The sequence below is a fragment of the Chaetodon auriga genome, chromosome 19, assembly GCF_051107435.1.
Source record: "Chaetodon auriga isolate fChaAug3 chromosome 19, fChaAug3.hap1, whole genome shotgun sequence".
NCBI classification, from domain to species: domain Eukaryota; kingdom Metazoa; phylum Chordata; class Actinopteri; order Chaetodontiformes; family Chaetodontidae; genus Chaetodon; species Chaetodon auriga.
The window spans coordinates 12,172,694-12,200,552 of NC_135092.1; the positions used below are offsets into that span (position 1 = coordinate 12,172,694).

The window sequence follows — 27,859 nt, forward strand, 5'->3', positions numbered from 1 at the left end:
ATATTCGAATCCGGAACAGGGAGATTCCAATGAACCCCTGCAACCTTTTGTCCAACGCTGCTATCAAAGTTTCCCCCTGACCAACCATGACAATGAATCTCAAAAACAGGTGAATTCCACAAGACTTGCTCTCGATATGATCCCCAGAGAATTAGTCTTAATGTATTTAGTGATCACTTGATTTCCGTGAAATTTCCTCTTTCTGCAGAGGATATACCATTTCTAATGTGGACACTGATTCTTTAACCTCACCCCCCAAATCATACTGTCAGTTTTATACACATGAAACTAATAGCTAGATCTGGATGAAATTTTCTGTAGACTTTCATGGGCTCCTGAGGATGAATCCTCATATTTTTGGCAACCTCTTGATCGTAACTCTCTCACCAGCCACCGGCCAAAATATCCACTCGATCTTTCTAACAGGTAGATTGTCACTGAATTCAGTGAGCACATTTATGTTGCACACAGGATAAAAGTTAGCCTTCTTTTTGTGCACTTTCAGTCAAAATTTCAACAACATTTTCCCACATTATATTTCACAATCTGATCAGTATAATGTCTGTTATGAGCTGTTATGAACCTTGGGCTGCGTTTGGAAGGCCCTGATTTTAATGGCCCCTTGATCATTTAGTTGCACACTGCACACTGATAACAGAGCAAGACAAAGAGTCTACAGCCAAACTAATTGCTCTGTGAGGCGGCAATGCTCATTGCTATGGTAAGCAAACTATTGCTCAAACTGAAACTTTGCATGTGTATGACACTGACTGGCACTGCCACCTGCTGAGGCATGCCTAGCATAAAGAAAGCCCTAAAAGCTAATAAAACACTATATGTTGTTTGTTACTTCCATCATTTTTATATTGAAGGTTGTACATTGCAGCCTCGAGGGATTCCAGTGGGGCTTTAGTCCAATTGGCTTTAGTAGAGAATCATAATGTTTGTGTAATTATTTCCTACACAAAGAGTCTCTGGCAGTGCTGATCAATATTTACAATATGTTTACTAAAGGACCTGCCTTTCTGCTGAAGGTATCTTTAGCTGGAGTACAGTGATTGGCTGCACAAGCACTCAATCAAAAGCTCAACCACCATGAAAGAACATGGTGGTTGGACGTAAACATTTTCAATAGATTTTAATTGATTAACTTATTGCAACACACCACATTCTTTTACATGTATGTGTTGTGTTTATCTCACTGTGTTTTGTTGTGTACTGCAGCCTTGCTTATCTGTCTTTTGATTAGGGCGTTCAGGCCCTGGAGCATGAATTCATCTAAAATGAAAAAAACTTAGAGATTTTAATTAACAAATTGTGAAAATGACTCTGTAAACCATCTCTGTGAGAGGACTCTGGGCCTCTTCATCTGTGGACGACTATTTCTTTTAAAAATAATAGAAAAAGATCTAAAAGCACTTCATTTACACCACTTCTTTTTATAAACCTTATCTTTATCCATTTTTTATTTTATTTTATATTTTTGGTTCTCATCTTAATAGTTAATTAAATGGGTCTAATGTGAGAAATTGTGTGTGTGTGTGTGTGTGTGTGTTTTTTTTTTTTTTTCAGTATTTGGTCAGTAATTAAAATCATGTCTCGCGATTACATCAAATGCTTCGTCAGTTAATTGAATGTATAACCATAAATTGCATTTCAGAGTAGACGTAATGCCCGCGGCTTTAGTTGTAGGTGTACATGATAGGCTGCACTGCTGCCAGCTGAGGGGAAGCCATTGCGAGCATTCTCAGTGCACAAAAGCGTTTCAGTGCACGTCCTACTTGTAAAGCTCTACAGCAGGGCGATTTTGCGCGTTCCCGTGACTCTCGCCATAGAAAACAAAGCTTGAACGTCTTCCATAACAGCTAGGGGTGCAGACTTGAGGAATATCCGAATCTATGCTGGATACATCATGTTGAATATGGATTTACAGTGGGTGTAGCATCGTTGGAGACCGAGCCTTCTCGGCTGGGGTGACGGCAGGACGTTAGCGAAACCGACGAAAATAACATCAGTGTTTTTTTTCTCGGGGTGCTTTGTCTTGTCCACCTAACGATAGCAAACCACCATTCCCATTTCAATTGCATGATATTCAGCTAGTGATTACTAGCTGCCGCCGGGATGTATCATCATGTTGTCACCTAAAAGTAACTGCTAGGACGTCGGATTGTGAAGGATAAGCAGAAAACCTCTCCGAGGTCCTGACGGGTTGTCACCGGGACCTGAATCTGTGTTAGCCACAGTCGCGGAACCCACTGTTTTCGGCGATATGGCGGAGCAAGGCTACTCATCTTGGTGAGTGCGCACAGGCATCTCGCTACCGATTAGTAGTAGCTACCTTACGTTAGCTGTTGCTACTGCCAAGCCTGATTGATATAGGTCACTAAACCAATGAATTATATATCTGACAATTCACGTTAATGCTTGGCTCTTCACGCCTACGCGCTCAGATGCATTTATCACCGTCTAGAGAGCAAAATGTCTTTCATCCAGATATATTTTCTTGCAGTTCTGATATTGCTAACAGCTAACTTGAGCTGGCTCGTTAGCTAGCAGCGGCTAATCAGCTCCACCAGCTGATGCTGTGCTAACGCTGTGTAGCCTCGATTCCAATGGGTGCTATTGTGAGCGAGTGCTAAAGAGCTAGCTGCCGAACGGTTTGCTAGGCTCATTGGGTTAGCCAGTCAGTGAATGACTCCTTTGCTCATATTATCAGCGCTTGGTTTCTGAAATTTGTAATTTTGCACAAATAGTACAACGTTGCTTCACAGTGTCAGACAGATTGGTGGACGTTAGCTGTGTCAACAAGTTAGCGTTAGCTGAGCGGACGGCTAGCATTCGTCGTCGACCCGTTCCACACAATAACAAAGGTTCTGCCGTAGTGCTAAGCTAGCTAACTGGCATCGCAGTCATGTCCCAAAATGCCAGTTCCAGGGTGAGCTTTGGCATTGTGACACACGGCAGGTTGTCACAAATTGTATTTACAGATTTGTGAGGTATACACGCTTGAAGTCAGGTCAGCGTTGTAGTTCAATTTTAGTGCTTGTTGAAGAACAGATTAAACGAAGCCAGACAGAGATGATGTGATCACTGAAATGCGTTGTCCCCATGAATGAAAATGACCTGACTTTCGTTGAGGCCTAGTTAATTATTGTAGGCTAAGTTATGCTTCTTTGATCCCAACAGCTCGTGTTGAGTTTTTATTATCAAATTTAGAACAGCATTCTCTTTCATATGACAACTCCAAACCAGTGACTCCCAAAGAGCAGACTGGGTTAATTGAATGGTGGGGCTTCAAAGAAATGTTATGTGTTGATCTTTAGAGTTTGTCTAACTCCATTTTAATGTCGTAACTTGGTGTGGTATTTCTTGGTCTTCTCACGTAGATTTTATGACTTTGATCAGTTTGGGAACTGAAGCATTTCCTGTTCTGAGGTTAATTGTAAACCCTGTCATTTTTATTTTCTCAGTATGGCTTTGTGTCATTGTAGTTATCAGAAACATTCAGCAGTAAAGGTGCACAGGTGGGGAAACTGCTTGCAGGAGGAAAAGGCCAACCACTGCAGAATTTCCACTTTGATGTATGACTGAGCCAAAGCTTTCTCATCAACACAGACAATTTACATTTATGAACCGTGTATTCGTCATCTCAGTCATCATCACCATGACCATAAGCTTGGGGCTAAACTGTTGCTAATATCCCTTGTTACTGTTAATATTAAGTATGTATGAAATGGCGGTAGTTTTTAGCAGTGAATCCAAACTGACAGCCAGAGTACTCCTTTAACATTTATTTTGTAGTGTTTGAATAATGTCGATTTTGGGGCCTTGCACTTTTTGAGAGGCTCAGTGTGTTGTCTAAGGTGCGTACTAGAAAACAGCTACCAGGTACACACTGACAAAAATGTCAAGTTTGAAATGCAATGTTAAGACTGAAACTAATGAATTAGTTTATTGTCAATAACAGGCGATTAAAATCACATTTTACATGTTTTGTTTTATTTGGATTATGTGCAAAACTAAAGGGAAACTGAAACATAAAGTTGATTTAATAATAATTTGACGCCTATTGGTTTTTCATTGGAAAAATTTGCATGCAGTGCTTCTTTATAGTGATGGATTGTGATGATCTGAGGACAAAGACAAACATTTGGGGATGCAGTCTAGCACCTGTATTAATGTGTGATCTGTACGTGGATACATTATCTGGATAATGATGTCCAATCCACAGGCATTTGCGTTTATATCAGGTATTAATAAGCATTGTTATCTCCAGACAGACTGTATCTCAAATATGGATCCCAATATGGTAATTTGTTTGGCAGACTTGTCAACAAACATGGCACGTCCCAGGTCAAGGGAAGTGATGCTATAGATGGTCATCGTTCATTTTTAAATCACTTCTTTGTGAGGGGCGACTCGTTAGTTGTGTTTTTCGAGCATACTGGACAGATTTCATTAACATTTGGTGGTGTCAACTTGTATTGATCTATATCCAGATGCTGATCACATTTTAATGTCAGGTGGAATTGTTGTCTCATATTCAAGGTGTTTTAACTTGTTAAATACGCTTATCAGATAGGAGAAGACAAAGAAAATAACTAGCCTTCATCAATGAGAAAAAAAGAGACAAACACACACTCCAACAGCTTCAAAAATGGTCTTACAGTCTACACATTTTACACACGTTCAATCTTTTCACCTCACTTTTGTTTAGACTGCAAGTGTATTTCTTAAAATGTAGGTGCTTTCCTTCAAAATCATCCAACCTCCGCTAGAGAAATAGATCCTGTCTGAATGGGGCTAGAGGGTGAAGATAATTGTGATAATGTGCAAGCTAAGCAGAAAAACATTGTTGAGGACAGTGACCATCTATTGTGCCAGAAATGGCCTAAATGTCACCTGTAGAACTGCTGAAAAGAATAATCGGTGCAGATGGCACAACAGTTGAGGCTAAATCAAAGCTTGTATGTTCATGCTGGCAAAAGGTTTGCTTTGCAACCAAACTGCGACGTCACATATGCTTTTACTCCTGCAGTGTGCAAAGACTCAGACAGCCAATCTGGTCAAATTATGGCCCGTTTTTTTACACTTCACAGCAATGTACAATCATCTGCAATTTTACGAGTGCCACATGACTGGTTGCTTTTCTTGCATGTCCTTTAATTTGGAATCTGTTTCTGGTGAGATATTGAATCGTGAGCGAGTATTTGCATTTAAAATGAATTACTTTGTTATCATGGCCATCTGTATGTTAGAGTGTGGGAAAACACTTGAAATGCTGCATTTTTGTAATTATGGTTGAGTTGGTTCAGTTAAATGTGCCATCGCCAGTTTACTTCATCACTACCAGGACTTTTTTTTTTTTTTTTCATTTTTCATTTTTCATTTTTACTAACACTCTAATATTAGGGCGTTACAAAGGACAGGCTGACATTATTCTTCTAAGGTAGCCAGCACTGTCCAGGCAGTGGCAGAGTATTTTTTATGGCTAAACTACAGTCAGACTAGTCCATATAGTGGTGGGACTTAAATCAGTGTCAATATTTTAATGTGAACACATACACAATGTAAGAGCACCCCCATCTAACAGCTAGAAATATCACACATTAAGCTAATATGGGTTAGATGATTGCACTGACTCCTTTTTTCACACGCAAATGACATTGAGAGCAACAGATGTAGACAGTTACTGCTACTATGCATTGTACATTATGTGTCACACTCGGCACAAACACACACACACAGCCGGAGGGGAGAAAGAGAGAGAGAGAGAGAGCTAGTTAACAAAGCAGAATTGGTGGATCTGAGTGAAAGTACAGCAGATACAGTCAAATATGCGACTTAGCCTACCAAGACATTTGTGAAGGAGAGCGTGAAACTGTAGCCGAGGCCACGCAAAACGTGAAAAAGTCAGCACCGTTTCCAAATGGACCCTATCATTAAAAATATCTTCAAATTCACCATTGACATTTTCAAAGGTGCACAGTCTGCTGGTTGTTTTTGAAAGGTTCTTTTTCAACACGTCCACAGGTGCTTAGAAATAAATCCATACGTGATACAATTTCCCATCTTTCTTAACTAATTCAAATGACTAATTTTAGACAGTAAAAAAAATACCATCCATGCAAGGTGTGCTCATGTGAGTGACCTTTTGTGCAACAGAGTAAAGCTTCCCCAGCTAACATTAGCTTAATAACATCAAGTTAGCCACTGCTCTCCAGCTCTGCAGGACAATGTTTCCACTCGCAGGGTTGCAACCATGTAAACTTTCAACCTGCATACTCTCAAAAAATGGTCGCATAACATTACTACCAGCTCCAAGGTGGAGGAAGTGTAAAAATTGGCATGACTACAGAAGTGTGGAAGTGGTTTGGTTAAAAAAGATCAGGTGTGCAACAAACAATGATAATAAGTACGAGGTGCATTAAGACTGTAAGAGCAAATGGGGGCAATACAACAAGCTCACGTATTTTACCACCTCAAGCAGAAGTACCTGAGTGAGTGTGAGGAAAGGCAAAGATCGATGAGGAGCGTTCAGCAGGTATCAAGAGTTCCAGTCAAAGCAGACAAACTACATTGGCTCAGAACAGCACCGCCAAAACTTTGCAAGTTGTACTCTGAATTTGGTCGTATCGTCTGCAATCATGGTGTTCTTATTCTTGGTTCTGTTGTTACTAGGGGTGGGCGATGTGGCCCTAAAACATCACCACTTCATTCTGTCCCTTTTTTTTTTTTTTTGCTACCCCACTGTTGAGAACCCAGCACACTGATCCAGTGCTTATAGGTGGAACACGAACCACTGCAGTCCATTGATTGGTCAGTGAGAGTCAGTGCAACAACAGTCATCTCATCATCTGCACACTGCTGTAGGATTTTCCAACTCTCCTGTTTTTTCTTGTATTATTATTATTATTATTATTATTATTATTATTATTATTATTATATGCTGGAATTGAACCTGGTCAGCAGCGGTAAGGACACAGCCTTAATGCATGGGGTGCAAGCTCTCCCAGGTGAGCTTTTGTCCTGTATTTTTCAGCAGACTTTTGTCTTGCTGTCTCCAGCCTTTTCTCAGACAAAGCTTTTCTCCTTGTTGTAAATAAACAACGATATACCAAGAAGACAGAACACGAAACATTCGATGTCCTCAATTGTGTTCATGTTATTATAAGTGTAGTAGCTCAGTGCTTAATGTGTGTGCGAAGGGAATGTTTGGCTGAGCGAGAGAGAGATTGATGGTGAACGTGAGTGGAGCAGAGGAAAAGGTTAGCAGTAAGTTGTCAGTCGGGCAGTAAATGTAAAGTATAGGTTACAATATGTCAGTTAAATGCTGCAGCCTCTCAAGACCAAGAGAAGTCTCTTGTTTCCCACCTGCTGGAAAAATAAAGGGGGTTACGGTACCAACCCTGCTTACCTTTAAGAGCCCTGCCTGTGGTGAATATCCAAAGAGATCTAGGTTTGGGTATGTGCGTGTATGTATGTATGTGTGAATTGGATATGGTATTTCAAGGGCACTTTGTTGAAAGTGTCAGGTGCACACGTGGCTTTAGTCTCAGTAGGAGAGTAGCAGCTAGACTAATATGTCATCTGGAGCCATTGAACGCAGACCCATGCTGCCATTACCTCGAAAGCAGAAATACAAAGCCCACACATTTAAATAAAACAATTCGACACTAAAACCATTGTGTTCAGCAACCTTGTGGTTGGAAGTAATACACTATATATATAACAATACATTGTATTAGTGGTGTTTGACTACAGCAGGTCTTGGAAGACACAATCTTGTGATGACAAAGCGTGTTCAGACATTTGGTTTGGATGCTGTGGTCGGCAGCATTTGCACGTTCTGTTCTGCACGATTAGTTTTATAACTACTATATTGCTGCCTGGATAAATTGCTAATGAGCAAACCACAGCAAGTCCTGTTCAGCCTTGTGCTAACAAATTTTAAAGGTGTCTGATGCCATTTTCAAAACCCTTCACACCAGCTAATAGCTTTGCAGCTGCCCTGGTTCCTACCATTGGTAGATGGCTTCATGTGACCGCTGTGTTCTATTTGTAAAGGGACTTGCTTTCTCCCAGTTTCTCTTCCTCATTTTCGGTTTTGCAGCTTGTCAAATGCGTGCTGTGTCAGTCAGAACTTTTGAACCATCACATTTTAGGTGAAATTGTGAAAGTACTGCTTCCTGAAGTGCACACAGTGATAGACAGCGATAGACGCAAATGCCTATATTAAGTAAGAGCAGCCTTACACAGTTGGTATTTGATTTTATGTGTCCATCCAGACAAATGTCAAATGTCTTCTTTGTATTTGTATGTAGACAACATTAATCAGCCACTGCACTTGTCATTGTCATCTTATGAAAGCTTTTATTCTGTCTTCTAATTAGAAGAGGAGAAGAAATTGTCTTTAATCATGAGACATTACATTTTGCCATTATTTGCAATCACATAGAGACCTAATATAGACATTGTGAAATATTGTCCTTCATTCTGTAATTTCATTCAAAACTTTTACTGTAGCTACTGTTCTTGCCCAGTTGTCATGTGCCTTTGTTTCGGTTGAGCATCTCAGTTGACTGCTTTGTTGAACAGCCAAAGGGTCCAGTCTGTATGATCTTCAGGGCTGGCTGTAAGAGTGCACATACCCAATTTCCCAGGAAGTTTCACAATATAATTGAGAAAAATTGGATTGTTCTGATTTGGAGAAGGAGGGAGATGGTAGCCATTACAGCCATGTCAACACTTAACGGTAAATATGATTTGATGCCTTGTGAACACTATATTGTGGTCAAAAATACACCCTTGGGAGTCTTCCTTGAAGTCAAGCATGCAGTAAATTCACCCAGTTTGTCCAGACTAAATCCTTCTTTGGATATGCAAACGTACCTGTTTACTGGGGCTTATTAAATTCACGTCACGCAAATTCTCGCAGGTACATCAATGCAGATAGTATAGATTATAAATTGGCTTTAATAAGGAGATGTCCCTTGCAATTAATTAAAAACAAATAAAGTCGAAGATGACGCTTCTGCATCACCTTGCTTCATGATCTCTCACTCTTGGTTTAGTTAATAAAAATGAGACCACAAGGTAAAAAAAATAAAAAAAATCCTATCGATAAACCACTTTGCCCACACTGTCTGCCATGAACCTCCAGCACGAACACTGCAGCAACCACATCTAAAGAACTGAAAGTGTGCTTGGCAATGTTTTCTTATCTTCTTTTCCTACACGTGCTTAATTTAAGAAATGAAGTTGGTCTGTAACATGCCAAAATTAATGATCAATACCTGCTTTCACTTGATAAATGACTTACGTGATTAATTGTTCATCAACTATTTGGAAAAACTGAATGCTCATGTTTCACGGTTAATTCTGTAGATTGTATGGAGGATTGATTTGCAAGCATTGCAATCCAGGTGTGGAGAAAATCTTTTGATGTTCAGTAACGCAGAGTGATCCCTGTTTTTCAGTGTCACAAGAAAAAACTGAGCACTTATTGAGGCTGTCTACTAAACTCAGCACTGCAGCGTCTTTTTGCAGCCGTCATAGACGCTTCCCATGGATGTTGTGCTGTATGTCTTCTGTACTGGTAAAATTACTGTAGCTTATGGACAATAAGCAGAGTAGTAGTAGTAGTAGTAGTAGTAGTAGTAATAGTAGTTTTTTTTTCTCACTCGGAAATTAGTGGATCCTAGGTGCTGCCTGCCATTAGTCGTCACTGTTATTACCTCAGACTACATTCTGATAACATGGTGTCCGGCCCCATCTGTGTAGCCACCTGCTGTAGTATATAACCAACAATTTTTGAGATGTGTGTGTAGAAAATTGTCCAGAAACTGTCATCACACTGATTTTTTTTAAAGGCTTGTCATAAAATCTAATCTTAAATAGACCCTTTAATATTACTATCAAAGAACATAAATATGTCATCATGCTGAAATTTTAAATGATGATGACTGCAGGTCCATGTTGGCAGCAGTAGCTGTCCAAAAGTATGTGTTTCCTTTCCCTCTGGCCTTTTTTTTAAATGAATTTGGGGGGGGGATCCTTCCTCAGGATACATGGTTATTAAGATATGATCCCTAATCGTATTATATAGACTATACATCCTATAATCTGATTCAAAATTGGCTTTTCTAGACACCGACCAATCAACTAATCATTCACTCAACTCACAAAGTCGGTGATGTGCTGCACATTTAAAATAATCTCGTTTGCTTAATTAACAGTAATATCTAGTGTCAAAGAGCCTTTGTATTCTAAGGTACATCAAAGGACAGAAATGAGAGCAAGCACCGTCTCTGTTAAATACAGTATGTTATAAGTATATAGACACAACTAATGCTGCTGTATTGTCAGCTAGGAGCACACATTGGTCGGCTTGAATCTGACGGATTACTGAAGCACCTGTTGCTTGTGTCCTGAACAGAAGCATGATTTAAGATTAGCCTGCAGAATTGAAAAGCCTAAGTAGGCGGTAGTCTGGAGCACCGGGAATTTTAGGGCAGATACTTCAAATTATTGTGTTCAGATTATCAAAATTATTAAATCTGGACCCTAAAGGTCTTAATAAGTGTACAGATCAGTCTTTACCCGAAAATGTTCTTAAAACACGGTGCTGCAGGGCAATCCTTGCAACTCTGAACTGAGGCGAGGGCCATTTAATTGTAATATCATGGGTAAACCCAGCCGAGGACCTCACATGCCTTCACTGTGTCAATCTTTTTTGTCCATTTCTGTGTCAATGCCATATCATCGCTCATTGAGACCAGAAAAAAATCCACAGAAGGGTGTAAACATGCCCGGGCAGCAGCGCAGGGGAGGTGTACTCTTTTCATGGAGGCAAAAAAGTCACCGTTGATCACAAATTACATTCTTGTTCCTGAAGGATGTAACCCATTACACCCATAATTGGATGAGAAAGTGGAGGCAGATAAATTTGAATTCCCAATTGAAGGTTTGGTGGCAACTCCACCCAGTGGCTACTGGAAACTGGAGATTATAGTAAAGTTAATATCTATGCTAGGGGTTTTCATTTGGAGTAATGTGTCTGCATGTGTATAATCTAATGAGACTTTTGAATAAAAAAAAAATTGCACGGTCTATATTAAATATCCACGCCTCACAGGGGCAGCATTTGCAAAAGTCTTCATTGTGGCCCAGTGACCCGGCCCCTTAGTGGTCAAGTCATGCATGCAACTGGCTTGATGGAGGACGGTATTGGGATTGTGTTATTGAAAACCTAGTCTGTCAGCGAACAAGGACGTCTTATGGCACTTTGGGCTGCCATCCAGCCCCCAACAGTCCGGGATTGTATTTTGTTTTTAAATGTTCCATTCATCTATCTCACCCATGTTCTACGGGCTTCTGTGCGCAGAATTCAGACGAAGCAGTTCGATACTAGAATATGAATTAGGCCTGTGGTAGATTAAAGTAGCGGTCTATGTGCTTACTGTGTTGACAGCGAGCTAGTGACATCATTGGTGTCTGTGTGTGAAGAACAAGGTCAGTTTCCTTAATCACTTTCTTAATGCTTTAGGCCAAACTGTTGCCAAGACTTGTAACCTGTTTAGGGAAACATTCGCCTGAATAGTGGTGTCATATTTGGATCGGCTATATTGTTAGACACTTATTATGACCTACATGTCGGGTCAAGTATACCGGTTCCCATTGTAATTAGTTGTATTGGTAAAGATGATGCCTGCTGAGTGTGTTTGTCAGTCCTTAAGAAGAGGCCTGTATTGGACAAACGAGACCGGGGCAAAGCTCCTTGATGCAGTATTGTCCTGGTGTCCTGTTTCCACAGTGAACTACATGTTAACCCTCCCCTCCTAGACACCCTGTAGTCATTCCCGTGCTACTGAATGAATGAAAGAGACAGGGGATACTTGCCCCCCCCCCCCTTGAGCATCACAATGAAAACTGTGAATTCCTGTGTCACACACGCAGCAGAATGAAAAATGATTTGGAGCACTGTGTCTTTTTTATGCAAGGGCTGTTCTCTGTGTCAGTGCTTGGAAGAAAACTAGTAATGCAGCCCAGTGATACTCCGAACTGAAACCACATTCACCGCATGCCAGCAGAAACGGGCTGATTTTAGCTGCAGGGCCTGATATTTCAACACAGAAATAGTAGCTTCTGTCGTATCTTGTTTGCTGATATTATGCAGAGGAATTAACCTTTCAGAGCTCATGAGCCCTGTTGTTATTCATGTAATTAAAACAAACATTTGAGTGATTGTTGCAAGATTTTACGCTCCTTCAATTTTTGCCCGCATTGCCACCGCAAACTGAAATGCAGCCAGCATGATATAGTGTGTTGCAGAGGAAAAACCATTTATATTCACTGTATGCAGCTTCACTCATGTAAGGACTGAGTTGCAGGCTACTGTTGTAGTAGAGTGGGAGACATTTTTGCATTCAAAAAGGTGACCCAGAGTGCAGCAGTTGGAAAACATAGCAGAGACTGTTACACATTACACTGTTATCATCACTGTTACAGATGTTGATTCAACTCGAATGTTTTTTTTTTTTAATTATAGAATTGTATCTTGCAGTGTGACAAATACCCTATTAAGTGTCATTCAGTTGGTGTTGGCAGGGGATCAGCTTGTCACTATTGTTCCCTTTGGCTAATGTGGTTTTCCTGTGTGCAGCATCTGTCACTTTGCACTCTCTGTTTATGGAGCCCTATGAAATTCCACTTGATTTTTTTTTTTTTTTTTTTTTGCCAAATTTCATGTTTTCCTTTGTCATTTTTTTCTGAACTTTGTGTTTTACGATTTAAGCTCATTTTGGCAAAAGAAAGTGTCTCTAATCATGTGGTGGCGGTGGCGGTATTTAATGAATATCAATGAGTTTGATGTAACACAACGTTGTACTATTTCCTATGAAATGGATTTTCTGCAGGGCAGCCTCCATATGCAGCTCGATCACACAGGCTAAATGTGTCTGACGGAGGCTACTCTCACATTTAGGCAAACACTCCTCCTTGTTTACAATCATTGACCAACAACGGACGTAGCTTCTTCATTTTCTCCAACAGAATATCTGACTCACACACACACACACACACACACACAGACGCACACAGACGCACACACACGGCCATAAAGTCTTCAACGAGCTTGCGCTGTGCATCTGCTGAAATGTTTGCACTTCTAAGAGTTTAAGTGATGAACTCTTGCTCTCTCTCTCTCTCTCTCTCTCTCTCTCTCTCTCTCTCTCTCTCTCTCTCTCTCTCTGTCTCTGTCTCTGTCACTCGTAGGGCCTTAGGTATACCAAAGCAGCATTTCTCTTTCTCTTCATTTAGTATTCTCAGTGTAAGAAACCCTTGCAGTACAGTCATTTCCTCTGTAGTGAGCAGCCTGCTGTCTGGAGGAGTAACTATGTAATATCGACACTAGTAACTACCTCAAACATTTTTTTTGACATTTCTGTACTGCAGTTTCTTGTTACCTGTCGGCCGACATATTCAAAGATGTCAGCGTATCTGCAAGCTATTATTGGCCAGTATATCGGTCTGACTCAACTTGTGAATCATTGTCATTTTTGTGTAATTTTGTACCTTGTAATGTGACACATTGCTTTGTGTGTTAGACGGAAAATGTGGTGTGCGTGCCTTTTTTGTTTGTTTTAAGTCCGTTGTGGGAAGTTTATGGCGCTATAGTGAGTTCGGACATTCAAATAAAATGGAGGATGGTAAATGTAGTGCACTAAGTAGCAAAATCGGGACAGTTTCATCCCATTACTGTGTTCATGCATCTGTAAACAGTATCATTTTATTCACTTGGTTGAATAGAGCTGATAAGCCTGCCAAATGGATCTGTTCATAGCTGATAGATTTCAGTCTTCGATGCATTGATGCCTTTTAAGACTGATGAAATCTGAGGTAAAATACAAACTAAGAGCAGCTTTGGTGCCTCTGCACTGGTGGAGTAGTGACGATGATGGCATTGTTGGGGGGTTGCTGTTTTTCTTTCACTCCAGCCTGCATTCATGGCCACAGAGTTTGACAGGAGACAGATAGGTCAGGATTGGGGTCAAATCTGCACCTCTCAGCTGAAGGCAGACACTTCACAATGCCAGCCTTGTCTTTGCCCCAGAAAAAGGCCTGCATTATGAGGTTGCATGTCAAGTCTGCCCCCAGATCATTGATATGGGAACAATTTGGTGCTTAGACAGCGCATCAGTCTGCACACTAGAAGTCTGATTACGCATTTTGTCTGAAAAACAAAACAGTGAGATGACTTTATGATGAAATTTTAGGATTAGTCAGATGTGTAATCTTACAAGGCTCCTGTTTCAGAGAGCCCAGAAAGTCTGTTTGTTTGCCTCATTAACAGACTAAAAAAGATCTGGATCAGCAGTGTTTTCAAGCTATTTTCATTCTTCATCAAGTACAGAACTAAAATGCCAACCACCATCAGTCTGAAGTGTATACTCTGTAACAACAACCCTCAGCTGAGGACTAGCATTATAATGTCCTTCAACAGCTCCTTTTTATTTTGTCTAGTCTGTCTCAAAAAATGCAGGAACATGCACAGATTGCATTGGAGGATGTAGGTCAAGAGGTATTTAGATTTTTACAGGGAAGTCTTTTTCGCTGTGTTACTCCAGTAATTTCAGTAAGGTCTGCAGATTGCTTGCAGTAAAGCCAGACTGGTATGCTGTATTTTGTAAAATCATGTTTGCTTTAGTAGATTGTATAGAAACGACAGCCCTTCTTGCAGGAATGTCTTGCAGGAGCAGCGTGGTTTGTATTGTGACGATGGCCGATGCATTTCAGGCATTTTAAGGCCCGTGTTGAAATTTAAGCCATAGTTTTCTCAACATCTGTGTGATGTTTCAGTACAGGATTTGATAGTTTTTCATTAAATATGTTGCCTTAACCTGCTGTATTACACAACTAATACATATCATACAATACTGATTATGATTTATATTGACTGCGAGTAGTAACAAAGTGAGTCGTAAAGCGGCTTTTAAAGGAGCAAGGTGCTGTTGAAAAGACAAGTGTTCGATCTCGGGGACAGAAAATGTTCAGCTCTGTGCAAAACAGCAGCATTTTCTTGTAGCATGCAGTATCAGTGTGTTATGTGGTGATTGCAAATGTTTTCACATTGTGTTAGATACTCTCTCCAAAGGATTTTAAAATCTTCTCCTCATAATTTTCTCTGCAGTAATAATAGTCTTTAATTGAACTGCGCACACCCAGTTCCCCCTACGTATATGCATAATGCACAGGTTGTTTGGCCAGTGTATGAAAGAGGCCACCCAGTTCGTGACCACTTGTTATACTCATACTACACTTCTTGATCTTCCTGATATAAAATTTGCTCCACCCCACATATCACTCGCAGTGGCCTGCCTTCTATGAAGGGAGGAGTATGATGTGCTGCAGAGATTCAAAGCAGCGGTGATAAAATTGCCACAACCAGCGAGAGAGTGTCAAAGTGCAGCATCTGAAATGATTGACTGAAATTACACTGGCGTAATACCCTTTTCCACTGCATGGCAGTATAAAAAAAATTCAGAGAGAACTGTGCAAGCATGATCTATTCTAATTTCAAACTGATGGTTTGTATGTCTGAATTGATTATAGAGTGGAATTGCGGAGGAAAACCACCTTTATTCCAAGAGAAAGTGATGTATGTGCAATTTAGCTCAGTCAAACAAATCCAAGGCTGGAATTTTCTAGTAAAAGTAGATGTGGCTGGAATCGGGTCTATTCTGACTCACAGCTCCTCAGTTACTCACTTAGTTTGTTTTGGGCTCCATGTATGGTTGCTGGTATGCATTAGACTGGTAGACCTATGGGTGCGTATGTTAGAAATAATTCATAAATGTGCAGTCGGGTAATCAAACAACAGTGTTCTGTAACTAAACTAAAGAGTCTGTCTTTTGGCCCTCGCTGCCCACTTTTTTTTTTTCTTTCAGAGATGTTCAGAGAAGCTTATCAAACACTAAATTACACACTGAAAAAAACTGACTTGATCTGACAGATAAGAGAAAGTCTCCGCACCGTCACATGGGGTTTGAACTCAAACAGCAAATGTGGTTTCACTCGCACCTCAGCTTGTAATGAATCTGCTCAAAAGGAAAACTGGTCAAAAATAAAACGCTTGTGTTTTTTTAGGACAAATAGCAGCTTGCGGTGTGTAAAAGATTCCAGTCGGGACCGACAAAAGGAGGAAGCAGCAGAGTCTTTTCACAGTATCATTTGTGTATTTTAAGGCTGATTTACTTTCCTGCTCTGCATGTGATGTTTAGTGTAGTGACAACTTTGTGCTTAGTAGAAAAGTAAACAGTACAAGTTGTTACAGTTAATCAGGATAATGTCAGTATGAGGGCAGCTCTTATGGAATTTTCATTTTAGCGGCAAATATTTCATTTATTGATTGGTTTCATTACACAGACGTTTGTGTCTCATGTTTCTTTTTTCCTCTCCCTCCTCTTCAGGGCATACTCCCTAGTTGACTCCAGCCAGGTGTCTACCTTCCTCATCTCCATCCTTCTCATCGTCTATGGCAGCTTCAGGTGAGTAAATGATCACTTTGCTGTCAGGAGGATCGTGGACAGCGCTACTTGCAGAGTTGCGCTGTGTTATGACCAAAATCTCACATCCTCATTTCTTATCCAGATTATGATACATAACACATGTAGCATGTTTTCTGTAAATTCAGTGAATGAATAATTTAGAAGCCTACTTCCTACTGCATTTTTAATCATATACTCGACAAATATAAAGCTATTTACTCATATTTGGTTATTATTCTCATTTTACATAGAACCTTGGTGTAAATTTTCATTAAAGCACTTAACAAAATATTAATATATAAAATATAAAAAGGTAAAACAAAAACACTTGGTCAGAAATGAATTGTAGCGGCAAACTGAAATGAATACAAGCCCACCATGACTGTACTTTAGAGGCCCTCATCTGTAGACTCGCTCTGTGCTGTCTGACATGACTGTATTTCCAGATGTTCCAAGTGTGCTACATGTGTCAAAGGGCAACTCTGGACAATGTCCGGACCTGATTCGGCGGACACTGTCCAGAGTTCATATGAGAAAACGGCCTCAGTGTCTCTGCTATATAATCAGGGGATGCAGCGCAATATAGCAATCCAGTTGCCTTGCAAGGCCACGTGATTTTGGCAGCAGGACTTCTTACCACGTGCTCATGTGACATGAGAGCAACAGTTGGTCGTCATAAAAAGCACGTTTTTTGTTTTTAGAAGCTTTTCAAGTATATGAAATGTTCTCATTTTGGGTCCCTGGCTGCAGGAATTGAGAACGCTTAAAGAACACGTTTGCCTTCTTGTAGTAAATGTGTTTATTCACCATGCATTCGATGTATGGACCCGTTTCTCTGGGTTCAGTCTAATCAAAATGTGCAACTCCTGGTTAATGTGAACTTGTTGCTGCAGCGTTGGGGACTTTCACAGGCCAAGAGTACCTCGTGAACAGTAGGCCGTAATGGGATTTTGGTGCATTTTGTACATCAGAAGAATCTATAGCCCTGCACTTAATGGGGTTTTGATTGATTTAGTTGCATTATGAAAAACAAATTTGTTTGAGAGGAGTCTTCTGGTCACTGGCTTTGTAGTGTTTGATTCTCAGGCTGAATTGAGAGGCGGCTATGTTTTCCTCATCCATCTGTTATTGGATTAACAATGCAGAATCGATGAAGTGTCCATCTCTTGGATAAATTATATCTGCATAAATATGTGGGCTATTGATGCAAGCTGTCTTATCCACCATCCAGATAGAAAGTAGTAGAGAGGACAGTGCCAATATGGTGCTCCATCGTCACTCCGTGATAGGACGGCAGGACAAAAACACGTCAGAAAAACAGTGGTTGTTGGGTGGATTGTAGTTATTATTTGGAAGTCACGACTGATCAGATCATGTTGCACTGAGCTCATTCTCATCTGGGGCTATTGCTGTCAGAAGATAAAATCATTCACAGTCAATGCTTATCCAGCCGCCTGCTTTAAAGCCTATTTTCAGTTTGTGCACACAAAACACTGCGACATATCCCCAGAAAGTTTTTACAGTTAACTGAGTTTGTGTGGCAATAAAAACAAAAATGCGACAAAGTATGATGGAAAGAGATTGAGCGAATAGATCATGATGTACATGCTTTTTGTCAGCATCTTTTCACACCCTCTGCTTCTAGCGCCACCAGCTGTTTGTCTCAGTGTGCCCAGTGTTGCCCTCAACGGAATATAACTGTATGGAGGTGAAAGGATTCTGCCCTTTGCGCTCTAAATGAAATGCTTCCATCCATTGCAGACATTTTGACTTGCAATCATGGGAAAAAGTTACTAATAATCATCAATTTTATTATTTCCACCTGTGCTTTTCTTACTGAGCCCTACGCCTGTAAGATGGGAGCATGCATGGGGAATAAAGGGCAAATTATATTTTCACAAACGTATCTGATTTTTACAAGTATTTTTATTATTGTGCTCACGTCTGTTAATGTCGGATGTGAGCAAAAAAAACATAAAAAAAACAGCAAGGAAATGGGAGGACTCTGTGGGTTGACGTGCCACTTCTGCAGGTTTCGGTTTAGAACCACAGTTCAGGTTAAGTTCACAGACCTCCTGCTGTCTGTCGCCCAAACTTTTTGCTCTGAGTCAACAATGTGAAAGAAAGGAAGATGTTTGGGGGTTTATTTCCAGAGTTTTTCCAAAACTGAGTCATCTTCCTTCAGATAAGAGCCATCACTTTTCAGCCGGAGCCATGGTCTCTCATACATTCACCATAGAATAAAGCTGTTTTTTAAGTCTCTTTCTCTTCAAGCCTGCTTTCGAGATTCTGATTATTGATGCCCAAGTCCAACACACTTTCCTGCTCTCTGCTCTCTCCTCTCTGTCTTTCCCTTCCTCCTGCAGGTCATTAAACATGGATTGTGAGAACCAGGAGAAGGATAAAGATGGTAACCCCACGACAACAGGGGCTTTCAATAACAGCAACACAAATAACAGTGAGTGTTGTCAGAGTTAGTGAAGTATGCAGTCAAAATATTTTCTTGCATTTGCAGCTAATCACTCACGTGGATGTTTGTATTGTTTTGCAGGTATTCAGACTATAGACTCCACACAGGCCCTGTTCCTGCCCATAGGAGCCTCTGTGTCCCTGCTAGTCATGTTCTTCTTCTTTGACTCGGTACAGGTGGTCTTCACCATCTGCACTGCAGGTAAGCGTCACTCTTCATCGTAACACAAAACCTCTGCAGCCGTAGAATTCCTCTAATAAGGCTTTGGCAATTGTGTTGAGTAGTAACACACTGGGGAAGGCCTCTTACTTGCCTTGATTATTGAAACTGTGAAGACCATTAACTGCACCATTAAGCTGAAAGAAAATGAGTGGAACAAGCAGTCGAGGTATATTAGGCCTTTGGTCTCACCGCTGCGCTTTGTTCTTCTCCTCAGTTCTTGCAACAATCGCATTTGCATTCCTCTTGTTGCCAATGTGCCAGTATCTGACCAGACCCTGCTCCCCACAAAACAAGTAAGGAAACCATGTGGATTTTTTGTGTCTGTGAATCGTGTCTGTTGTTGCTCAAACTGCTCCATGCTGTCATGCAATTGTAACACTATGAGATTCAGCACATGAAACCGTCTGCAAGACTTAGAACCACTGGGAGTGTGTGGGAAATGTATGTTATTGGGGTGAACTAGCCCTTTAACGTGTATCCTTTCACTTACATAGAGATCATTTGTAAAAGGCTCTGGGCTCAGGTGTCTGGACAACTCGGGCAATAATAAAGCACATCAACAACAACACAACCCTCCCAGTCAATAACCAATATGAACACCTCTGCTCTAGTTACAGATCCAGTGCCTCCTATCTGGTTTCAGCCAACCTTTGTATACCTTATGGAGCCAGCAATAAGCCAACCCCCAACCCCATACGCTTTCCTGTTCAGTGTTTAGGTTGTTATTTAGAAATAAAGACTGCACAGGCTATATTTAACACATGTATCATATATGCATGCCTTGTCTGCCTGTTCAGATTAAAGACACTTGTAGTTACACTTAAGCCATGTACGTGAATCCCCGCTGGGGATCTGATTGCAGACTGTCTAAATTGGGGTTGGTGCCACTCCAGTCCAGAAGGAGGTGGTAATGCTCCCGAAGCTGTTTGCTAACCAAATTAAAACTCAACAGAAGAAGAATAGTTTCTGCACTTAAGCTGTTTATTCACAACAGTAACAGTTAAGCTAACACGAGCTAGCTAACAACTACTCAAACACGTGAACACAAACGAGAAAAACATTTTTTTTTTATCATCACAGGCTCTTTCTCTCCGCTCCCTCACCCATACAGATCAATGCTCTCTCATCCTAGTAGTATTCAAAAGTATGCAAAAACTGCTCAGTGATAAAACATAATATTTGCCCGTAAGTAGCACATTATCTTATGATGAGTGATTTAGCAGAGTCTCTTATTTGTCTCGTTGCAGGATTTCCTTTGGCTGCTGTGGGCGTTTCACTCTGGCTGAGCTCCTGTCCTTCTCCCTCTCCGTCATGTTGGTGCTCATCTGGGTGCTGACTGGACACTGGCTTCTCATGGACGGTGCGTGTGTCTGTCGTGATTCTTTTAGAAGAAGAAGAATCAGGGGGAGAGACATTCTTAGTGTGTCACAGGAAATAGTTCTGAAGCAGGTTGTTGTACCACAAGGATGTCTTAATTAGCAAAGTAGCCCGTTATTCAGAAATGAAATGAAGTGTGTGAGGAGAAGTTTGATGAAGGTGAGAGTGTGGACAAAAGTCATTCATCATCTGTAGGGGAAGAAGGAACTTGACTCATGCAATAAGACATTTTAGCAACACTATTTTCAGGCTCTTACTGCAGAATACAGAATGGACTCATATTAGTCAGCTTCTATGTAAAAAATAACTGGCATTTAAGCCGAGTCATCTGGATCAAAATTGATATTTTAGTGCAACAAAGCAGAGAAAAGTGTGTAAGTGTGTGCACCTCTCTTATTTTACCCAGCTGACTTTGGTAATTTGAAATATATTCATGGCAGTTTTCACACATCCTGCGACAAATGGCAATACTTAGTCATCAAAAATAGACACAGTTAAAGCCCAGATGAAACTGTTTGAATTGTGAAATTGACAAAAATCCGAAAGGATTTCAACACAAGCTCGACATGCTTACTGCGTGTCCCTGCATTGAAACCAGTGAAGTAATGTTACAGTGCCCCTCTGGGTTCCTGTCACTATTACACCTGGTAGGAATAAATAAGCTGCATACACTACTTGTAGCATGGGAAACGCAGCCTTTCTAAAAAAAAACAAACCATATAGGTTTATTGAGACAAATCTTTAATGCGTGAAACACCTGCACCGCCCTCATGTTGAATCTCAGCACCATCTTGTGTCTCACCAGGTCGTAGCTTATGCACCCAAAAGCGAATTAGGACACGAGCAGAGAAATTTCATCAGAATAGTCTGACTAATTAATTAGGCCTGTGTGCTCAGTAATTAATATTTGTTAAATAAACTTGCATAAATCATTTCCCAAGTTGCTATTTCAGCATATTTCTGTTCAGCTAGAACGTGTTTTTAACTGTCTCGTCTTTTGCCTCCTCGCAGCTTTAGCCATGGGCTTGTGTGTCGCCATGATAGCCTTTGTGCGGCTTCCCAGTCTGAAAGTGTCCTGCCTGCTGCTGTCGGGACTGCTCATTTATGACGTGTTCTGGGTAAGATACGCACCCATCCATAACCTAACCTCCATCACAGCCGCTGAAATGAGATGCAGCAAATAGACGATGTATGTAAGGACGCGCTCGTTTAAAAAAAAAAAAAAAATGTCCACAAATATTATCCCGCTGTCAGACTTTGTGCATAATAGTAATTATTCAGTCTGTGAAAGCCTGTTATTGTTTTCTAAACATGCACGAGCAAACGCCTCCTGTCCAGACAGATTATTACATTTTGCAGCAGTTTATTGGAAGGAAGTGAGGAGTTAGCATGGCTGCTGTGAGCTCACAGAAACAGAACAGAAATGAACCAGATGAATTGCTGCAAAGGACAGCAGGTGTCTCCCTGAGCCAAAACTTGGATGAACATCACCATTTCCTCTGAGCAACAAAAAAAAAACAAAAACATGTATATCTTTTTCTGTTCCGTAGATTTAGGTGAGATTTATTAGCAATATCTGGCATTGTCCGCACTTTGGATCAGTGCCTGCACTGAGCACAAAATACAGAAGTAATGGCCACTTAACAGCATTAGTGTCACCAAAGTCAAGGTGAAGCATTATCTCATGAATGCTGACTTTAATATGAGTGTATCAGCGGGTTAGTGAGCGGTAGAGGCGAGAAGCCATGTTTTTCTTTGAGTTGTTGGATGAACTGCACTATTTTCCATAATTTAATTAAACCACAGAACATAATCAGTTCAGATCTGGGTGTAGTACAGCTCAGGGGGATGTAGGAGCACCTGGCGGCTGTAGATATATTATCTGTTTCATTCAGACAATACGTTTGTTCAAACAGGTGCAGCCATTACTTCTTGGAAAGGATTAAAGATGAGTGCTGCAGAAAACTAACTGTGTCACAGAGAACTGTCGCATGTAACATAAAAGCGCACAAATACAAGGCACATTCAAACAGAGCCAATCATATCTGACAGTGCACAGCGAGCTGCTTCTGGTGATGTTCTACCAGTGAGCACATTTTCTGAGATTGCTCTCATCCTGAGCATATTGGGCACAGAGAAACCTGCCAGCACATTACTGCCGTCAGTGTTATTTCCCTCATGACGCTGACCGTTTATGTTCACAATACGTGACTGGGATAAATGAATGCCTACCTTTACCTGCTTTGAGAAGCTGTTTGAAGCAGTAATTTAGTCTAATTGGACATAAATCAAGTATACATGTGATGCAACTTAAGTGATAAAACATCACTGGACACTGGTAAAGCGGACTTTGTCTGCCAGCTAAATGTCCTCCCTTTTCTCCTCCAGGTGTTCTTCTCAGCCTACATCTTCAATAGTAATGTGATGGTCAAAGTTGCCACCCAACCTGCTGAAAATCCCATAGACGTTCTGTCCAGGAAGCTCCACTTAGGGCCGGGGATGGGCCGCGACGTCCCCCGTCTCTCCTTACCTGGCAAACTGGTCTTTCCCAGGTAAGACTGGTGGAACCACAGGGAGGAGGGTCGTGCTGCGTCTGCTGCTGGTTAGCTTCAGCTATGTGTTTGTGCTAACGTAACAAAGCTGTTCTTTCCCATCTGTGCAGTTCCACAGGAAGCCACTTCTCAATGCTGGGAATAGGGGACATCGTAATGCCGGGGCTGCTGTTATGCTTTGTCCTGCGCTATGATAACTACAAGAAGCAAGCAAATGGGGAGGTCCCAGGGCCTGGTAACATGTCCGGACGCATGCAGCGCGTCTCCTATTTCCACTGCACTCTCATCGGATACTTTGTGGGTAAGCAAGCAATCGATGGACGGATGTAAAAGGTCAAGGGTTTTATTGTTTGGAGGTGATACTTTTTAAAATGTGTTCAGTGATTAATGAAGTGACTGCGTCTTCAGGTCTGCTGACTGCCACCGTGGCCTCCAGGATCCACCGCGCTGCTCAGCCCGCTCTGCTCTACCTGGTGCCCTTCACCCTGCTGCCTCTGCTCACGATGGCCTACCTGAAGGTACACTGACGGCGTGACACCGACCACAACAATCACTTATTTAACCAGAGGTTCAGCCCAGGCTGTTGGGTTCTGTAACTGTAAAGAATGATTGAACGCTTTGTCAGATGGAAATGTGAGGGACATTGTCTGGATGCAGTTGTCAGCAGTGCAGCTCAAATTCACACATTGTTTTGTTAATGGTGCGCATCTTGTTCAAGCGCATGAGATTTTTTCTAATCTTGTCAAAATGTTTTGTGCTCTCCAATGATTGTTAATTAAATTCAAGGTTAACAGTACGCCTCTGCTATAAATACTCTAACTGCAGCACAGAAGCGGCTCATACTGGTGTGTTTGATTACTTTCCTGATCTCACAGTTTGGCCTTTTTTTCCTTTATTTTTAGATTAGGCAGCAGAGTCACTAGTCATCAATGACCTTTTGTCGGAATGAATAATTATTCTGGGAATTTTAGAAAGCTGAGAACAAAGTTTGGGGCAAGTAGAATGAAAAAATATGCGAGCAGGAGGTAGAGAAGTAGTTATTTTTACTGCAGTGAAAGGTGGAACAAACGTTTTCTTGGCTGACCTGGAGACAGATCTATTGTAAACATTTGATTCAGGAGTCATGACTCGCGTCCAAACTGGTGTCTGTGGTCCACAGGGGGATTTGCGGCGCATGTGGTCCGAGCCCTTCCACACCAAGACCAGCAGCTCCCGCTTCCTGGAGGTATGATGCACCCTGGGATAAGCGACCAGTCTGGGGAGGACTGCGGATCCTTTACCTTAATTAGAGGGAAGGAGAGAGGGCGCACTCACAGTGAGGCCATGTTGTCATCACTTGTTCATGCTTTCCGCCAATCTTCTGTGAAAACCCTCAGAAGGACACCAGTGTGTGGATCACAACGCCCCAACACGACTCATCTTTGGTCCCTACATCCTCCCGCCGTTTCATCTCCGCTTCCTCGTTTCTGTTTATTTCCTCTTCATTACAGCACATCCTGCCTATGCTTTTTTTGGTCTGCCCCCTCCCTCTCTTTCTTCCTTTTCCCCTCTTCTACAGTTGCTCTCATTTGCCACTCACCCCTCATGGCCCGCTCCATTCATCAGGCCTCTTCTCTCTGCGTTTTTCTTCTTTCTCTTGCATCTTTAATTTTCTCTGCAGCTCTGTTTGTCAGCGACTCAGATGAACTCGAGGGCCAGGCCTCCCCCCTTTTTGTGGACTTAGGGTTGTGAGACATGGCTGGGGTTTATATATATTTTTTTAGCATTGTCGTGGTTGTTATTATTATTAATATTATTATTATGGAACGATTTAAACAAACAGAAGAAGCGGAGTGTTACAGTGGCACAGGACAGTGCTCGGGAGCAGCGACGCAGTAAAGGAGAAGAGTCTTCCCCCTCCATCCGTCTCCCCCCCCCCTCCCCTCGCTTTCTTCATCTGTCCCATCATCCACCCACAACGGCTTCTTCTCAGTGTTCCTCTGACACTCCCTGCGAGCCCCACCCTCCTCCTCTCTGTTCATCTGCTGTCCCCACCCTCACAGATAACTATGTATTTTATTTAGAAAAGTTTTATTCTTGGCATATACAGAAATGATGCATTATAAATTGTTAAGCTGCCCCCAGTGTTTGAGGGGCCGCTTCTATTTGTATATATGTGTATTTGCGGTATCTTGAGTTTGTATTTGTGTTTGGGAGCATGTTGAATAGGGTGGGAAACTGACGCCAGCCAACAGCTGAATTTGGGTCAATTTTGGCTGCCAGTTGGGTCAAGTCAACTGGTGAGCGTCCATCATTTCCAGGTCGTTTTCTAAAATTTGTTGCCTTGCGTAATAGAAACGTAGCTGGTGGATTTTTTTTGGGGGGGGAGAAAAAAAAAACATCTGCATCAGTGGCTGGTCGATGGAAAAAGTTAGTTTCCTGCTCTAGTGTTAAAGTGTGTGTGCGTGAGCGTATGTGTGTGTGCGTGCGTGTGAGAGCGAAACAGACAAGTGAATGGTTGTTTTACTTGGTTTTAATTTGAAATCATGAACATGTTAAAAAAAAGTGACAATAGTCAGGTTTCCATTGAGCTGTGTGTGTCATAAACACACGACACGTCTAATGGAAACAGTTTGTGTCTAACATGTAAAAATTCACAGCAAACCCAGAGGGTCGGTTTCCTCTTCATCAGCCTCTGCGGACAGGTGGAAATGTAAACAGTGTTTTTTTTTTTTTTTTCAAATAAATGAATGTTGAATTAATTTTAAGGTATGCGATGTTACTTTCCATCATGAGACCACATCTTTTTTTTTTTTTCTTTTTTTTTTTGTCTCTCCTCATTTCTCTCGCACACATCCTAAATTTACATGTTTTTATGACCATGGAAACACTAAAAGAAACTTACTTCAGCTTTCACAAGTGTGTAAAATGTCTGAGCATGATGACGTCCGGTCTGTTTTTCTACACTTTGACAAAAGACGAGTCAGCGGAGCAGCACAACAGCACATCTCACCTGAACTCAGTAAATGTCAGTGTTTGACCTCACTCGATGAAGACCTGACTATTGTGAGGGTTTGGACTCCTGCAGATGAGGGTCAGTGGGATACGAAGACGTTCTGTGGTTAGGTTCATATGTAGTTACTGATAAAGGGTTCTCTTGGTGGACGGTGGTGAAGTGTGTGTGTGTGTGTGTGCGTGCGTGCGTGCCTGATTAAATAACATGATAAAGCCTGTTTGGACCTAGGGAGGGGAGAAAATCAACTATGCCCTTCAGAAATTGAAAATGGAAATTAGAAATTGAAGCTAACCCATAGGATGTTTCTGCTGTCACCATTTGGTCCTTGACAGTCTTACAGTCTTTTTATTTTTATTTTTTTTCATTTTGTCCTTCCACTTTTTTTGTGGTGCTTGTCAGTTAATATCTAATGTATACTGGAAACTGTGCGAGTGAGTTGAGTCGGACAGACGTACAGACGACGCAGTTTGCTGGCTTTTTGTTTTGTTTTTTTTTTACTTTTTTTATGCTATCTGGCCGTGCATGTTAAGTGTACAGTGTATCATTTCTCAGACTGCATCAACAGGGCTACTGCAGTTTTGAGTCTCTGCTGGCCGACACCGAGGCACTGGACCTAATGCAGGGCAGCAGCGTCCGCGGGTGGGACAAAGACTGCAGGTCAGAAAGACTGCGATTGGTCAGCTCTGACTGATACTATGACCTGAACGCTGTCGGGTTGGGACGTCCGACCTGCCACTCTGTGCGGCCGACTAAACTTGGACACCATGAGACCACAAACCCCCTTTCACCTCTTCATGGACATGGCAAGAAAATATATAGATTTATATACATATATATATATACATATATGTGTGTATATATACATACATAAATAATTGATGACGATCATGGTGATGACAACAGAGAAGTTTTGTTTTTTTTTTATAGAAAATGGATTTCTTTTTACCCCCTTTGGTTTTTTTCCCCCTTAGTGCTTTAGTTTTTTTTATTTTTCTTTCCACCCCGTCTCCCCTCCAGCAGAGGACTCCAGCTCTGTTGGTGCATTGATATTATGGCTGAATGGATTCTGTATAGAAAAAAAGGTGAATAAATAAATTAAAAACTGTGTAGTGAAACATGAATCCTGAAGCGCTTGATCTAAAACACTTTGTCTCCTTTTAACCCCTCCCTCTGCCCTCTCCCCTTCTTTCCCCCCTCGTTCAGGATTCTGCTGTAAATAAACATGACTCTAACTGTAGCACCAGTTTGTCCTTTTCTTTGGGTCGCATGTTTGTTAGAGATTAAAAGTCTACGTAAACACATGATAAGGATATAAAATACAATTATTTGTATTTTATATTCCCACCCTTCATTCGCAGGTCAGCGCTCACAAAAATGCAGCGTCCAGTTCGGGCCCCTCGTCCTGTTTCAGTCTGTGAGTTATTAGTGATTCCATTAAGAGAGATTTCTAATTTAAACCTCTCAGATGGTTTCTGTTGAATAACTGTTTGAAGCCGGAAGAGGCGGAAAGAAATGTATTTCACCAAAAAAGGTCTTTAAGTTTTTCCTCTTTCCTCCCATTAATCATCTCATGATGTCCCAGATTTATGACCCTCAGGCTGGGAACCTCTAAACTATTTAACATTATATAAAGTAGTTAAAGCTACGCAGCTCCACCAGCTACAGCAGTGACATGCCACTTACACAGTGCTGCATG

At 41.3% G+C, this 27,859-nt stretch overlaps 1 protein-coding gene across 1 annotated transcript; it reads left to right on the top strand.

Annotated features, from left to right (window-relative positions):
* Positions 1 to 1,767: 1,767 nt before the first annotated feature.
* On the top strand, positions 1,768 to 27,400 carry sppl3 (signal peptide peptidase 3). The gene is made up of 11 exons (XM_076758121.1): positions 1,768 to 2,295; positions 16,470 to 16,547; positions 18,914 to 19,005; positions 19,099 to 19,218; positions 19,454 to 19,532; positions 20,487 to 20,599; positions 21,628 to 21,734; positions 23,005 to 23,168; positions 23,279 to 23,469; positions 23,577 to 23,686; positions 24,328 to 27,400. The coding sequence occupies exons 1-11, from the start codon at positions 2,270 to 2,272 to the stop codon at positions 24,397 to 24,399; spliced, it is 1,152 nt and encodes a 383-aa protein (XP_076614236.1). The 5' UTR covers positions 1,768 to 2,269; the 3' UTR covers positions 24,400 to 27,400.
* Positions 27,401 to 27,859: the final 459 nt, after the last annotated feature.

Coding starts and splice junctions, on each gene's coding strand:
- sppl3 (XM_076758121.1), top strand. CDS start 2,270: ATGGCGGAGCAAGGCTACTCATCTTG. Junction 16,548..18,913: donor ATCGTCTATGGCAGCTTCAG/GTGAGTAAATGA, acceptor TTCCTCCTGCAG/GTCATTAAACATGGATTGTG. Junction 19,006..19,098: donor TAACAGCAACACAAATAACA/GTGAGTGTTGTC, acceptor ATTGTTTTGCAG/GTATTCAGACTATAGACTCC.